General features: G+C 47.8%; 1 protein-coding gene across 2 annotated transcripts in view; it reads right to left on the bottom strand.

Annotated features, from left to right (window-relative positions):
* ZCCHC7 (zinc finger CCHC-type containing 7) overlaps positions 1 to 15,433 on the bottom strand; it is a 111,993-nt gene that overhangs the window by 90,505 nt on the left and 6,055 nt on the right. For both annotated transcript variants that reach the window (XM_054054660.1, XM_009562953.2), the window contains one exon: positions 14,061 to 14,711. In XM_054054660.1, coding sequence (XP_053910635.1) covers positions 14,061 to 14,711 — 651 coding nt within the window. The remainder of the gene's footprint in view (positions 1 to 14,060; positions 14,712 to 15,433) is intronic.

Genomic DNA, 15,433 nt, shown 5'->3' on the forward strand with positions numbered 1-15,433 from the left:
CTGAAAAATTGTGTTTTTTTAATCAAGAAGCACGTGTGGAGTTAGGATGCCTGTACAACACAGCTGAGTAGGGAGGCCCAACACTGTCACTTTTATCCTAATTTGATTAACCACCTGTTTTCAGCCCTAAGAAATGGTAACATTCATGCTCAGATCACATGTCCTAATTTTTGCTCAATGAACCCGCTGACACTGGTCAATAACTAAAAGTTAGAATTGTGTGTGAGCAGGTGAAGAGAGTATGGACTGATTCCTCGATGTCATTTTCATTTTTCTTCCTTTCTCCTCCGGTCCCTTTTTATTTCCCTTGGTGAGAACTGTTATACTGATTTTTCGTTCATTCCATATAGAATTTTGTCCTATGTGGCATAGCGTTTTATTAATAAACTTCAAAATTACAGTAATAAGGATTTTATTAATTTTGGGAAATAAACTGAAAAGAACTTGCTGGCTGTCTAAGTGTCCCATTCAGACTGGAAAAGCATTTTTTACTTCTCTCTTCATCCTTGAACTAATTGATCTTAACAGCCATTTTCGCATTTTCATCACTGGTTGCAAGTATGTCATTTAAAAATATAACAAGACTTCTTAAACCAGCTGTGGATTTCCTCTGAAACAGAGGAGCCACCTTGGCCCCAGGTATTTCCCAGTCTAGCTTCTCCTGGAAGCTGCTGGTGAGCTGCTGTGGTCTGTGCCGCCGGGAGTTGCTGGCAGCGAGCAGATTCCAGCTGGGGTGACTGTAACGCGCAGTGCCACTGTTGTTAACAGCAGAACTCAGTGACCCCTTTAATGTCAAGTGCCTCACCCAAAGTTAAAACCGACATAATTACCTGAAAGAAGGCGAACTGCAAATAACGGCCTGCTTGCATTGGTTAACCTTAACAACACAAGCCCTCAGGGTTCTCTCCCAGCACATTTTCCCCATGCATAGCCCCCTGGCACTGGGAAGCTCTCGTGTTTCCTTTGTCTATTTACCTTTCAGAGAAACTACAGAAAAAGAGCTACCACCATGACAGCTGTACCATTTCTGAACTACCGACAGGGATTTGGGGTGTGTTCTTCATTTGCGTCTCTTTTACACACAGAGGTCCTCCTTGTATGACAGAAACTGCAATGGTGACGTAAGAACATCAACTAAGAGATGGTCTCTCTTTTACTGATGAAGAAAAATCAGGTATTTCCCAAATTAAAAAGAAATAATCCTTAATAGCCAGTACATTATCCACTTATTTTACAACACTATAAATAATGTGGGACTACAAAAATTTTCTTTTGGGGAAGAATTCAGCTTCCGAAGAGACTGCTTGCTCCTTTAAAGTTTTATGATTTTTAGCTTCATAAAGCAACTCCAGGTGAGTCAAGCTTTGAAATAAAAGGAATAAATATTAAAAGGAGGGGGAAGGCTGACTTTGAAATCGTATTCTCTGCAGTGATGAATGCAGGACACTGAACAAACCAACCAAGCAGGCTTTAAATTAACTGAATGCATTAGACACCAACAACTTGCTGGCTTAAAACCAGTTCTGATGTGAGCACCACTATCCCGTCAATAAAGGAAGCCACTCTAATGCCAAAAGCACTCTCCTGTCTGTCTGTCTGTCTGTCTGTCTGTCTGTAGAAATGCAGCCTCAGGCTGCTGGATGCTGCCGATGTCCCTCCTGTCCAGCCATGCCGGGAGCACTGCCAGACTTTCTCTGTCTCCATTTATCTCCTTGTCCAGCGCCAAGGCAACGTGGGCTGAAAAGCAGTCACTGCTGCTTTTTCCTGTTTTGATGCAACTGTTTCACTGCCTCACCCAGAACGTGCAATGTTTTCATGTGCTCCTCCTAATTATTTGAGCCTATTGGAGGATGATTTTCAAAGGTGGAATATCCATAGACGGGAAAATGATTTTCAAATGCAAGTGGTCCTAAGTAGAGAAAATGCTGTTAAAATGTGAATGGTCCATGGAGAGGAAAAGGATTTTTGAGTGTGTATGGTCCATAGAAGGAAAAATGATTTTCCACTGCATATGGCCCATGGAGGGGGAAGTGTTTTCCAGTCTTTGTCCTTTAGAGCGCACACGTGTGCACCATAAAAAAATTACATCACTCACATACGTCATTAAAGTGTCATTTGTGCTTAAAAACATGCTGCACTTTGAGCACTGTGGCTAAGGCATAAAACTGATGTGCAAAGCTCCCATTTCAGACCTCAGGGAAAGAAAGATTAAATAACGCTGCCAAAAAGGATTCCGGCAGTTTTACTTCCTCCCACATCAGTAACTTCAGGAACATTTGCAACAAAGGCGATTTTTAAGGCAAATCTTGAACGTGGGGGCTCAGAATGGCCCACCAGCCACACCGCTCGCACCCAGAAACCACAGGAGTGGCATGGGACACAAAGGCAGGGGTTCCCAGGAACTAAGGGAGAACCTGAGGGAGTCCCAAAAACTGGAGACGGGGGCCCCAGGACCTGTGGAGAGTTCCGAGAATCTGGAGGGGCATACCAGGAGCTGGGGCAGGTTGAAGAACCCAGGAGGGTGTGTCCCAAAAACTGAGGGGTACCAGAACCTGAGGGAGGTGTCCCTGGACTGAGGAGGTGTTCCAGGAGCTGGGAGGGTGTGCCAGAACACTGAGCTGGGGGGTGACCCAGAACATGGTGGGGGGTCTGAGAATGTGGAAGGGTTCCCTCAACCTTGGGGGGTGAGTGGGTGGGTTCAAGAATCTAGTGGGGGTCTCTGGACCTGAGGAGGGTCCCAGGAACTGGAGGGGGGGTCCCAGGCTGCTCTGCAAATGCAGTCAGGCAGGAGAGAAGCGCTATGAGGGGGAACAAAGTCTGCCACTGAGAGGCTCCCCGGGAACCGATGGCAGCGAGCATACAGCATCTCGCACCAAGCGCCCAGCTCACAGCCTGCATCTTGGTCCTGACATAGACCTGGCACAGCGTCTGCCCTGCTTCCATCCCCAGCCTCACTCTGTGAGAGTCGGAGGCTTTGCTGAGGAGAAATCGAGCCCCAACATCGCAAACAGAGGCTCAGAGCCAGCATAAATCCCTGTGTTTGGGGAAACAGCATTGCTTCCCTGACACTGGCCTCTGCTTTATAGGAAAAAACAACAAAAATGGGCAAATGCTTGATCCATGGGGCTTGGGGCTGTCTGTGACAGAACGGTGTAGGCGAGAACACTGTAAATGTCTATTGTTTCTATCTAGAAATCTAAAAGCAGGGGTTGGAACTGGATGAACTTTAAGGTCCCTTCCAATCCAAGCCATCCCACAACTCTATGATTTTCTAAACAGAAGGGTACATTGAAAATTAATTAAGATAAAAGTGTACAAAAGAAACCACAGCCGTGTTAACAACAACGGGGAGTGGGGAGGTGCGTTATTCCCCACAGAGAATGCACCCTCAAAGCCATCTTCTCCCCTCCTTTTCACTTTTACTCTATTTCAAAGCTTGACTAATCTGGAGCTGCACTGTGAAGCTAAAATTCTTACGGCTTTGAAGGAGCAAGCAGCTCTTTGAGAGCTGAGGGCGCGGCGTAGCTGTCGGGCGACCCTGAAACACACACGGAATAAGCCATTCTTACTGTCGGCTCACCAGGCTCACAGAAGGGCTGGTGGGAGCTATGCAACAGGAGAGACATACACACAACAGCTGAACCATCCCTCACTCTGACCGCCAACACGGGCTCCTAAAGGAATCCGCTCTGCCGTTTCAAATGCGGTGCCAGAACAGAACTGTCATCACAAAAACCAGATGAGAGACCCCCCGCGCCAGTCCTGCCCACCTGATTCCAGCGGCGCAGTTGAAGGACACAGAGATTGCATCTGTCCCAAAGGGCGATCCCGAGGGAACAGTGCTGCGTTGTGCCTCTGGCCGCTGCGGAACAGAACACAAACAGACACGCTGCTGCCCCTCGCACAGACACGCTCTGCAGCATCACTGAAACCCATGTCCAGAGCCGGCACCTCTTTCCACTTCAGTTTTCTCTGTGAAGCTGATCTCTCACATGAACACAGCGCAGTAGAAAGCTGAACCATGGCACACATGCCTGTAAGAACACATGCTCACACATATATGTGTGTGTGCTCACACGTGTGTACAAGCACTATGGAGGCACGCACGGGCGGTCTCAACTCAGCGCTGGCACAAGTGGCCACTTCTCAGAGCCCCCTATGGGCCTGGAGGGAGGGGGAACCCCTCCAACTCCGCAGCTAAAGTTTAAACACGGGAAACAGTTATGGACATGTCGGCTTACCTTCAGGCAGCGAAATACAGCATGAACTGCTCTCATCATTGAGGCCGTAAAACACCTCGGGTTTCCCTGCCTCCGCTTTGAAAGGACAGAGAAAACTCTGGTGTTTGACCACGCACAGAGAGTTTCAAAAAGAAAAAAGCATCTGGCAGCCTCCCCCGCCCCCTCATCCTCTGGTTGTTGAGTATTTTAAGGAGTTGGTGGAGGGAGTTACAGAGTGCTGAGGATGCCTGGCTGGGACTCAGCTGTTTCTTGTGCTTTAGGACTCAGGAAGGATGGGCAGCCACAAGAGCAAAGGCACCCGTGCAACATATAGCACAGATAAAACTTTGAGCGAAGAACCGTGTTGTGACTGTCACTCAAACTTGCTGTGCCCTGCAGGTCTCTGTAGGGCTGGGAAGTGTATTCCTATCACCCAGAGTTCCGAAGTGGGCAAAAGAAAGGAAACCCACCAGCATGAATCAAACCTGACCTTCTACAGAGACAGTAACCCACAGAATTTGCACCAAACTGGTGACAAAATGTAACTTGACAGACAATTATAGATCATGGAATCATTGACTGCTTTGTGTCAGAAGGGACATCAGTGCCACCCCCTGCAAAGGGGAACACCTTCCCCTGGATCGGGGTGCTCAAAGCCCCATTCAGTTCTGTGCATGTGGTTTTCTGCAGTGCGGGGTGATGGCTTTCCTGCTCTGAAGCGTAAGCCACACCGTACCACAACCACCACAAGAAGCCTTGCCGAGCAGACAGAGCTTTCATTTTCTTATTTTTTCATTTCTCCCAGTGTTGTTATCTCCTAGGACAAATTCAAGACACTTGGCACCATGGCATACAATGTCAAATCTGGGACATTAGCAAGAGTGTTGGAGAAGAAACAGACCAGCATAGCCATCATGGCAGAGAGTGAGTAGAGGCTGGGCCTGGGAAATGGGAAACTGCGTGGTGCTAAACATTTCACATAAAAAGAAGCAGCTTAAATCTGAACTCAGCACCTGGAGAAAATGCCACATGAATAGGAAATGTGCTGCTACCGGCAGCCCTCAGCGAGGGGGTGGGAGGTGGGCTACTTGTATGCTCTCCTGTGACGTCCTTGGCTGCAGCCTCCCTCCTCTGCCTTGCCCTCACCTTCCCTGCCTTCTGAGGAGAATGGGCTCCAGCTGGCTCACTGGCACTGCGGAAGGCAGCGGGGTGCCAGCATGGAGTGCCTCCTGAGAGAGCCAGGGCACTGCCAGCACCAGGCAACCAGACAGGTTTAGGAACAAAAAATTCCCCAACCCAGAGCTGCCCTGGCAATTCCAGGAGTTGCTTTGACTTGAAGTGTCTCAGCACCCAGGGAAAATACGCAGGCAGTAAACAACGTGGAGGCACGCTCTGGACAGTGGCTCAGGGCTGGGGAGCCATGCAGGCTGCACACAGACACACTCCGACTCCTGCCACAATGCCTGTCTGGCAACAGCCGACAAAGGAAGAACATCATGTGAAATAACACCAGGAAACAGAATCACAGAATCATGGAATGATTTGAGTTGGAAGGCACTCCAAAGATCATCTAATTCCACCCCCACCTCAGTAATCAGGGGCTCAAAGCTCCACCCAACCTGGCCTTGAACACCTCTAGGGATGGGCACCCAGGATTTCTCTGGGCAACTCTGGTTAGGGCCCCCCCATGCTCATTGTGAAAAAATTCTTACTAATGTCCACTCTATATCTTCCCCCTTTCAATTCAAAGTCATTACCCCTCAGCCTGTCACTCCATGCCTTCATAATAAAACCCTCCCCAGATTTCCTGGAGCCCCATTCAGTACTGGAAGCTACTCTAAGGTCCCCCCACAGCCTTCCCTCTTCCAGGCTGAACAATCCCAATTTTCTCAGCCTGTTCTCATAGCACAGGTGCTCCAGCCCTTGAACCATCTCCATGGCCTCCTCTGGACTCGCTCCAACAGTTCCATCTCCTTCTTATGTTGGGAATTCCAGAACTGGACATGGGGCTCCAGATGGGAAATACGCCACCTACCAGTAAAAAATCTGAGAGTATGAACTACACACATGAACAGAGCATGAAGACCACCACAAGCGTCATCCCAGGGTTCGCTGGCTTGTGTTACAGGTTTTGGGGGGGAGGGGTTTCCAAGAATCCAGTTGTCTCTCCTCCAGAGCACAAGAGCCACAGAGTGCCAGCTGCCATGGTGATGGCGGCAGTGTCGCAGCACAAGCTTGCCATGCTCTTCAGTAAGGTACGGATCTGCACACAATCCAACGTGCCTGTCCCAACAACGCAACAGTTCAGACCTCCACAGCAAATCCGTCCGTGCCAGAAGGAAACAGAGTTGGTTCTCTGCTGCAACAAGGCCCCTGTTTCCCCAGACGTGCAACAGCCATAGCCTGTGGGCTCACAGAGGGATGTGCCACCCTTTCACACTCCTCCGAATGCCTGCTTTGTCACAGCTTTGAAGCGCAGAAATGCTCTCACCAGGTCCTTCTATGGACAGGAGGACACACAAAGCATCACAGCCATTTTATTCCTCTCAGCGCTCCTTCCCTAGACCTCTACTCTGGTCACCAATACGAACTTGTTTCCACATGCACTCCACGCACACGTCTGCATGATTTATGTCCCTTTGTAGCCCGATTCCAAATTTACCTTTTCTTCCCTTTTTAAACCATTAAGCCCTTTGTCTCTCAGATGTTCTCTGTGCACTTTTTAATTCCTCAAAATCTTGAGCTCCTCCTTCAGAGCACAAACGATTACACCATTTTCCCATCAGTCTTCAAAAATTCAGCTGCAATACAAGAGCTCTTCCCCACCTCTAAGAAACCCAAGGAAAAAGGGACAAGGAAAAAAGATTAAACTGATGACAGAGGTGGGGAAAAAAAAAGTTCCCCTTGCAACAATCAACAGAACAGCAAGAAAAAGAGAGGAAAAAAGTGAAAAAGTCACCCAGAATATATGACCATGTAAGCATGGGCACTCTTGCAGAAAACCTAGTTAGCAATCCAAAGCAACGGGAAATTTAAACGAGAGCTAATGGCGGAGAAATCCATACAGATAAAGGGCTGCAGGTACACTGGGCCTGGATCTCTCCAGGCTGGCAAAGGAACTTTATTAGATTTATTAATTCTTTTCTTAAATAATCAAGAGATTTGAGCGTATCCACACTACACGGTAAAGCAGATTAAGTTTTTTTTTTTAATCAAAATATCCATATGCATGCGCTGTGCCCTCCGGGCAGCAGGTGGGTTCCCAGTGCCGATTACCACTCCGGGGCGCGTTCTGCCATGGTAACTCATGCACCAAGCTCTCCCACCACGTTTAACTTACGTGAAGGTTCCAGGAAACATGAGCAAGGAGAAAGCCCCAAACGACAGGAAGACCTTGCGTGCTGGGCAGGGCACAGCTGTGAGGTAAGTGGGCTGGGAAAGGGGTTCTTCAAACACACAAACCCGAACGCAGTGACACCATCCTGCCCTGTTGTGCAGCCAGCATGACCTGACCTGGCACCATGTCTGTGGTGTCCCACCAAAGCCTGGCGCTGCTGGGAATGGGACCAGTCTGGGACCCACAGGCTGGGCTGCAGTGGCACCCAGATCCTCAGCAGTACCCTGGCACGGACACAGGCACAACTAGAGTAGGAAGACCAAAGGCCAGGGGCTATCACTGCCCTCTGGAGCCCCTTCATGCCTCTCCTGGCACCACTGCAGCTTCACAGCTGAAAATGGCCAGCACATCCCACCTGTGCCGTTTGTCAGCCCAAGGGACACCATGCACAGCATGTGCTGCTTCCACGCAAACCTTAACTTCACACGGAGACATTCTTCCTGCCTGCCCTCGGTCTGTCCACTCCTCCAGGCCAGTGCTCCTGATCGGTCTCCATGGAGAGGCACGACAGCTTCACCATGGTCAACGTGAGCCATCATGTCGGGACGTGGAGCTATCGCCATGCAAGGTGGCCACAGCCACTGTTAGCAGCATCCACAGCCACCAATGGCAGTGTCATTGGCCAAGAGAATCCCACAGCCAATACATCAGATGCCACACAGTCACCAACAACAGCGTCCCATAGCCACCAGCATCCCATGATCATCATATCAGATGCCCCACAGTCACTGATGGCAGCATCCTACGGCCACCAGTGTCCCACGACCACCATATCAGATGCCCTACAGCACCAATGGCAGTGTCCCACAGCCACCACGTCAGACGTCTCTGCAGTACCATGCAGAGTTAAGAGAAGATGAAGTCACACATGTAGAAAAAGCCATTTGAGACACCGGTAGCTTTTTTTTTTTTTCCTCTCAGCTTTATGAAAAGCTGAGAAACCTGCTCGGGAAATACCAGCTTGCACTTTATTTTATGGTCACTGTTTCTTTTTGCACAGAGCAACTTCACAGGACAGCAAGAGCAAAAGTGGGCATCAAATCCCATGCTCAAGCAAAACAATTTGTTCCTTGGATGTTGGCTTCCTTTCATGACTAATTTTTACCAAATTCCAGGAGTCAGTCTGTTAGCAAACAGAAACTGCTTCATCTGCTCTGACAGTGAGAAGAACAAGATAAACAGATTTAGAACCATCTCCTAATACCCCATACACCTGCATTTTGTCCTTCCTGCTCACTTTTTGTCTAAGGCTGCACCAGAGCCAAAGCCTCATCGAGTGTGGCTCCTATGCAGCTGTGGAACACAATGCTTAGGGAAAAGCATCCTTGGTCAGAGCTCCAGGGCTGGAGTGAGCTCCAGCCAAACAGGAGCTGGTCAGTGCCTTGTCCGGAGGCCACTGCCTGCAGGGGGAAGGATCACTTGGATCTTCCAGAATCCCCAAGCACCACATAGGGGAATTCCTTGAACAATTGCACACTGTGTCCCTGTCTGCACCTTTCACCCAAATGCACGTGGAGCACTGTAGAGACTGCGCCAGGGCAGCAGGCACAGGGTAATGGCCATGGAGCACATTTGAAGTGCTGTCCACTACCGCCACATCCAGTGGCTGATACGTTTAAGAGCAGCTTCTCATGGCAGAAGTAGCATCTCCAACCACGCTCTTGTAAAATCTCAGTACTGCGTTAATAAGGGAAAATCAGAGGAGAGAAGAAACCCCCATTCCAGCTGTAGGAGCCCAGCAGGGTTCGTGTGCTGCTGCACACAAGCTCTGGATCCAAACCCAGCCCTGTGCTCCATTCTCCACAATCCTGCCAACCCCGGAGTGCAATCACATTAGCCCTGCATCTCCAGGGAAGGCACTGGGTGGGCAATGAGCAAAACAAGGAGAAGATAAACTGCTTTTTTTCACTCCTCAGCAGCCGGACATCACTGCTGCAGCTCTGAAAGCTGCCTTTCCAAGAGCCATGTGGAAAAGAAATCAGAGATTAGGAGTGCAGCTCTGTGTGGGAGAGGAAATGCGTTAAAAGGAAGCTTTTAATGAAGGAATGGATGAAAGGCTTCCAGCTACAGGAGATTAACGTCCTTATCATGTACACTCTTATTGCAAAGTGGAGGACAGAGGTAGGAGGGGAGAACATTCCTCAAAGACCTGGAAACTCTCTGGCACTGAAAATGGATTCAGTACATTTAAGCAGATGGTACAGTTTGCGACAATTCTCTCTGCAGGCTTTCTTCTGGACTCAAAGCGTTAAACAAATCAGGCAGCTCACAAGGCAAGCCTGGATTTGCCAAACTACCCCTTTCTTAAATGCCACATGGAGCAGGTAGGGCCCTTTTTGGGAAGGAACATGCACTGGCACACGTTTCCAAATGCCATGCAAGGAGACTTGGAGGTGACCAGGAGACTCGGAGGTGACCAGGTTGAAGTGAGTAACACCAGGTATGTGGTCACTTTCCCAACCTGGCTGACCATCTGTAATTCACTGCGCTTCCAATGTGTGCAATCCCACTGCAGAGAGACAGAGTCAGAGTGAGGAGGGCTGGAGTCACTATAGACACGGTGCTTTCCTCAATATCCTTCTACCCAAGACAAGAGGCAGCACCCATCTTCATATTCTAAATAACTGAAGGCTGCCATCAGCTGTATTTGCTGAGGAACCAGCAGAGGCATGACAAAAAGTTGGATTTTATAGAAGTATGGCGACAAACACAGTTTTGTTGGTATCAGATAAGCAAAAATAAAGAGTGAAAGACATTCAGCCATGTGGAAGTAGGGCAGAACAGGAGGAAACATTTTTCTCTATGTACTGAGCAGGGTTTGTTGACCAGCCACAATGTGTAAGATGTCAGCTGAAGACGGAGGCATACAGGTGAATCCTGTTTTTTCCATCAGGAACCAGAGCTCATTTCCCAGGGGAAAGGGGCATCACCTTCTGTCGCAGCAGATGAGGGTGACTGAAGGTGGCAGGCTGCAAGGGAAGAAGACTCTGCACTGGAGGTTCCAAGAAAGCATTATTTGTTTATGGAGTATTAAAAGTAAGGCTGTTAGGCACAAGTGGGGCAGGGAAGCAAGACAGAGGAGTTAACAGAGAGATGTGCCCAACTCCTTTCCTTGACTGACTCCTTCCCACTGACTCCAGCGGAACCTCAGCACCTCTCCTTCAGGGACTTGGACATGAAAGCAGACTCATCACACGGCTGGCACAACTGGCTGCTAGGTCCACCCTTACTGATTCTACAGCCCTAAAACAGTAATTTGCATACCATGAGTTGCCTACGTACTTATACCTTAGAAACCCTGAAAACAGAACCATGCACTCCTCAAAATAATTTAAAGGAATTAGCAGAACTAATTACCAGGAATTACCTGGTAATTTTTAATGCACTTCTTCCTTTGTATTTAAGATTTTTATGCCTATGTTTCAGTAAAGAAGTCTCTTATAGTCTGCAGAACTGGTGATATGATGATGCATAAGCTCAATAAACAAATTATGGTCACTTGACGCTTGTGGCTTTTGCTCCCTAAAGCCATTCTGATGTTGTTTCAGCGTTTCATACACAGACACAGAGCACTGATTTATTTAAGGCCTGTTTCTTTGCATGCCCACAACCTCAGAAACAGAGCAGATGAACAAAACCTTTGCGCACTGGAGCTACCTGATAACACCCACGGGAAGGTAGAAGGGTTAGAGATGCAGGGGTTTGAGTGGAGCCGGCTCTGCCAGCCCCAGGCTGGGCACTCTGCTCTGCTGCCATGCACAGCGGGGTCGAATGCATCACCAGTGCAGCTGGGAAAGCTGCAAGGTCAGGCATGGGTGGAAAGGCAAGAGCTACCACAAAGAGAGGTATGGGTGTGCAACATGCACCCACTGGCCAATGGCTGCAGTGCCTGAAGCACACCCTGTGCATTCCACGTCTCTGGGTGCAGGGCTGCTGCAGGAAAAACCACTACAGAGTAAGGCAAGTTGCAAGGAGAGTTTCTGAGGAGGCCCTAATGTGTTTTGAGAAGAACAGTTGTGTTTGTGAGCCTCCTGTGTCGCTGTCTCCAACTTCCCATGCAAGCATCTCAACAAATGTTGTCATCGGCCACATCAAATGAAGCAGTTTTAGCTCTGAACAGTGTAATAAGTTTGCACAGTGCAAGAAAACTGCTGCTGTTACCTGCTTTGATTGTGTCTGCTTATGGATAGAAGCACCTATGGATATATAGGGATAGGAAACATTCCTACACTTGTTACACAAACACACCATAAATCAGCAAATCAGCTGCCTCCTGACATTAACCTGCCACGATGATTTTAAAGGCCCCTACAGGTCAGCACTGGCTGCCTCTGTAACAGGAACGCAGAGAACGAAGACGTATACTTTCATATTCATGTTACACCCAGTAAGCTTCATCACAGCAATAAATTAACTCCAAAATGTAATTTTGAAATATGCCTAAAGTCTCGAGCACTGCTTCAATCATTTTTCTGTCTTCTATTTTTTTGGGTAATCTTTAGCAAACTCAGTAAATAAATCTGAAGAAATCACAGAGTAACTCAACAAAAGAAACCAAACTCCAGGTCATTCCCCTGACCAGCAGTTAAGAGAAAGCAGGCATCATGCAGAAAATGTGTTACCTCTGCTCTGCACAAACTGCATCATCACCGCATGACCCTAAGCATTTGTGAGCCAAGAGGCAGAGTAATTTAAGAAAAAGATGGGCTAATTATCTCCAGCTTCAAGGAACAGAACAGGATACGAAAATACAAAAAGAAAGACATTAATGAAAAGTAGTAATTTTAAGCCAATTCTTAAAAACTGTGTTTTCAAAGATTTACAGGGAAAAAAGATAACTAAAATTTCAGATCCAGTGCACTGCAATTGAATGCTCTGCCACCCTTCTGACATGGCACAGGGAACAAGGAATGTGTTTCGTAACTCCAAGGGTTGGGCAACTTTCATCACCAACCTGAGGTCGAGTGTGCACTGTGGTCAGTTTAGTGATGGACTGGGATAGCTGTGCAAAAATGTACACAAAACAATTCCAACCAAAAAGCTTACTGAGCATTTACAGGCCAGAAATCGGTGTTTTAGCAGGAAAGAAGGGAAAGACAACTTCTTGGCATACCTCTCTCCAGCATCCTGGTAGCAACACGTGAAGCGCAGTGCTGCTCACACACCTTAGAATGGTTTGAGATGGAAGGGACCTTAAAGATCATCCAGTAATTTAATTTCCCAAGTAAAGCTTTCCTAGCACCAGCCTGCAGAACATCTTGCCTCCCTGCACCAAAACCCTCCTCATTTACATCCCCACCAAGTAAAATTACAGTATATTGGAGTTTTTCAATCAAAAAAAAAGGCGACTTGCAGGGGCTCCTGCTGTGGCAGTGGAGCTGGCGAGGCTGGCTGCTGGAGTAACCCTGCTCAGGTAGTGTCTGCTCACAGACTGATAAGGGACACCATTTCTGGTAATGATCCTTGTGCTCTGGGAAGCCAGTAGGCAGGAAAAAAAGCATGGTTTATCCTCTTAACAGACAGTTTAGTGTTGGTGAGAAGGTAGGTGTGATGCAGCATGGCTATTGCAAACATCTCTCTAATATCCCTCACACTAACCATCGTGTTTACTGCCTGCACAGAAACTGGGAACGATATGTTGCAAAATACCGAAATGTGAGATATTAGTCCTAGCAGCTGGAATCTCTTCGAAGTAGTCCATGCAGAATCCATGCAGAAAGTTACAGTAAACATTAGATCAGCCAGAACTGCCAGGCTCCTGCAGGCGTGGTTGCAGAACGTGCTCCGGAAGGGGAACCAGATAGGGTCATCTCCCCACTGTTCCCTGCCTTCTTCCATTATGGCTCATCCTTTTCCCAAGCTGCCATGTCTGTAGCCTGGCAGACAGCACAGTGCCTGCACTGTTGAGGAGCACACGGCAAGGCAGGAATAGGAATCTCACCAGACAGAGAGCAGAGCAATGCTGCTCCCTGGTTTATGAGCACTGTCTGCCTTCCTGCCCTGCGGCACTCTTCAACCAACTTCTTATTGCTATGCAGTTCCTCCCTCTGAACTTCTTTGTCTTTAGTCCTTTTTACTTATACTGTTTACGTTAAAACCCCACTGTATTCCGTCTTTATTTCACCGCCTCTTCCCCCTATCTCCAGCACAGGTACATACTCTTAGAAATACAGGGACATTGGAAAGTTCACAACATGAACCACTCTGATGTTACACACGAATTTCTACCAGCAAAAATGCTGTCTTTCCCTATGTGACACTGTTGAGATATTATTTTTGAAATGCCATAAATAAATGGCTATTTCCTTCACTGTAGCTGTGCAGCCCCCATTCCACACTCCAGTTTGCCTTCTGCTCATCTTCTCAACCACTGACGTCAGTATCACTGCTCACAAACCCTCCCAAACACCTATGGACAAACAAGCAATTAAAAAGGCACTAACCTTCACCGACAGGAGTTGCACAGCCTTCAAGGTTCAACATGATATCATCATCTCCATCAACCGCGTCGGCTCCCAGAAGCATCCAGCTCTCAACATTGTCACTTTCAGACACGAAGCTCTCCTCCTCAGAGCTGTCATCTATTACCAGGATGTCTTGGGTGGCATGAAGTCCAGCAGAAGTGACCGGGGTATGCTTCCCACTAGTGCTTTTGCTTCGCTTTGAAACGTCTTCGCTTGATCCAGTAGGATACATGGTATTGTATCCAGGAGCCTCATCATGCCTCGGTGTGGAAGTTCCTGGAGGGGCCTGTATTTTACCTGAACCTAAAGAGCTTGTTGACTTTGTTGCTTTGATTTTGTAGACACTGTCTTCATCTGCGGTATCAGACAAGACAATGACCTCAGGGTCATCTGAAAGCTGAGCACTGTGATCTGTGCCTCCTACAACATCGGCTTCTTCATTTATTTCCAGTGTGCTGATTTCTTCAAGGTTTTGGGAATAGTGGATCTGGCTGTAGAGATGAAATTCCACCTCACTATCAATGCTCTGCTCACTGGATGATTCCTCACGATAAAGTTCATCTTCGTACACTTCAGCATCCTCAGCACCTTCATATCCATCAAACATTCTGGAAAGCAAATAGTCTGTACCTACAAAAAACAAAGGCTGCATCAGAATGGTCATGAAAGTACGTCCCAAACATCTTCCAAACGACATCTCTGGTCTTTCTGAAATGGCAGAGCTTTGCAGTGGAGCTCTGAGTGCAGAAGGTAAAGCTGAGCAGACTCAACAGCTACAACCATCAGTGCTCATATATGTAACAGCAAAAGCTAATTATGGACGCACCTTGTTTAACTCTACCTACTCTAACCTCAACTACTGGAAGTCACACTTTATGTGCTCTCAGCTTCCACAGCTCCTCTCCATCCAGGGTTCAAAACCAGGATACCTGCATGGATTTGGAGCCAAACGGCTGTCAGAATTATAGCATTGATTATTTCACTGACTAGTATTAATTCTAGGTACTTTGCAACTTGTTCTACTGGGTAACATCTTACACACACACACACACGAAAGAGCAAGGAAAGAACATTCAACAGCAGTGGGCAGAAGCAGCTTGGTGCCTGTCTGCAGAGTCACCCAAATTGGTGCTTCAGAACGTAACCCTACGACAAGAAGCACCCAGACTCAGCACAAGTTCAGGTCTGAAGGCAGCATGAAAAAAACAACAGTAAAGGCAATTCACACATCTGCAGACTTCATACAGACTAACACATCACATTGTGCCATTAGGACTTATGAACCCAGTTACAGTGCCATCGACGTGCACCTGCAGTGCTCATAGATCTGAGGAAGGCGGACCTGGAATGGT

Source organism: Cuculus canorus, chromosome Z, assembly GCF_017976375.1.
Source record: "Cuculus canorus isolate bCucCan1 chromosome Z, bCucCan1.pri, whole genome shotgun sequence".
In the NCBI taxonomy this organism is placed as follows: Eukaryota; Metazoa; Chordata; class Aves; order Cuculiformes; family Cuculidae; genus Cuculus; species Cuculus canorus.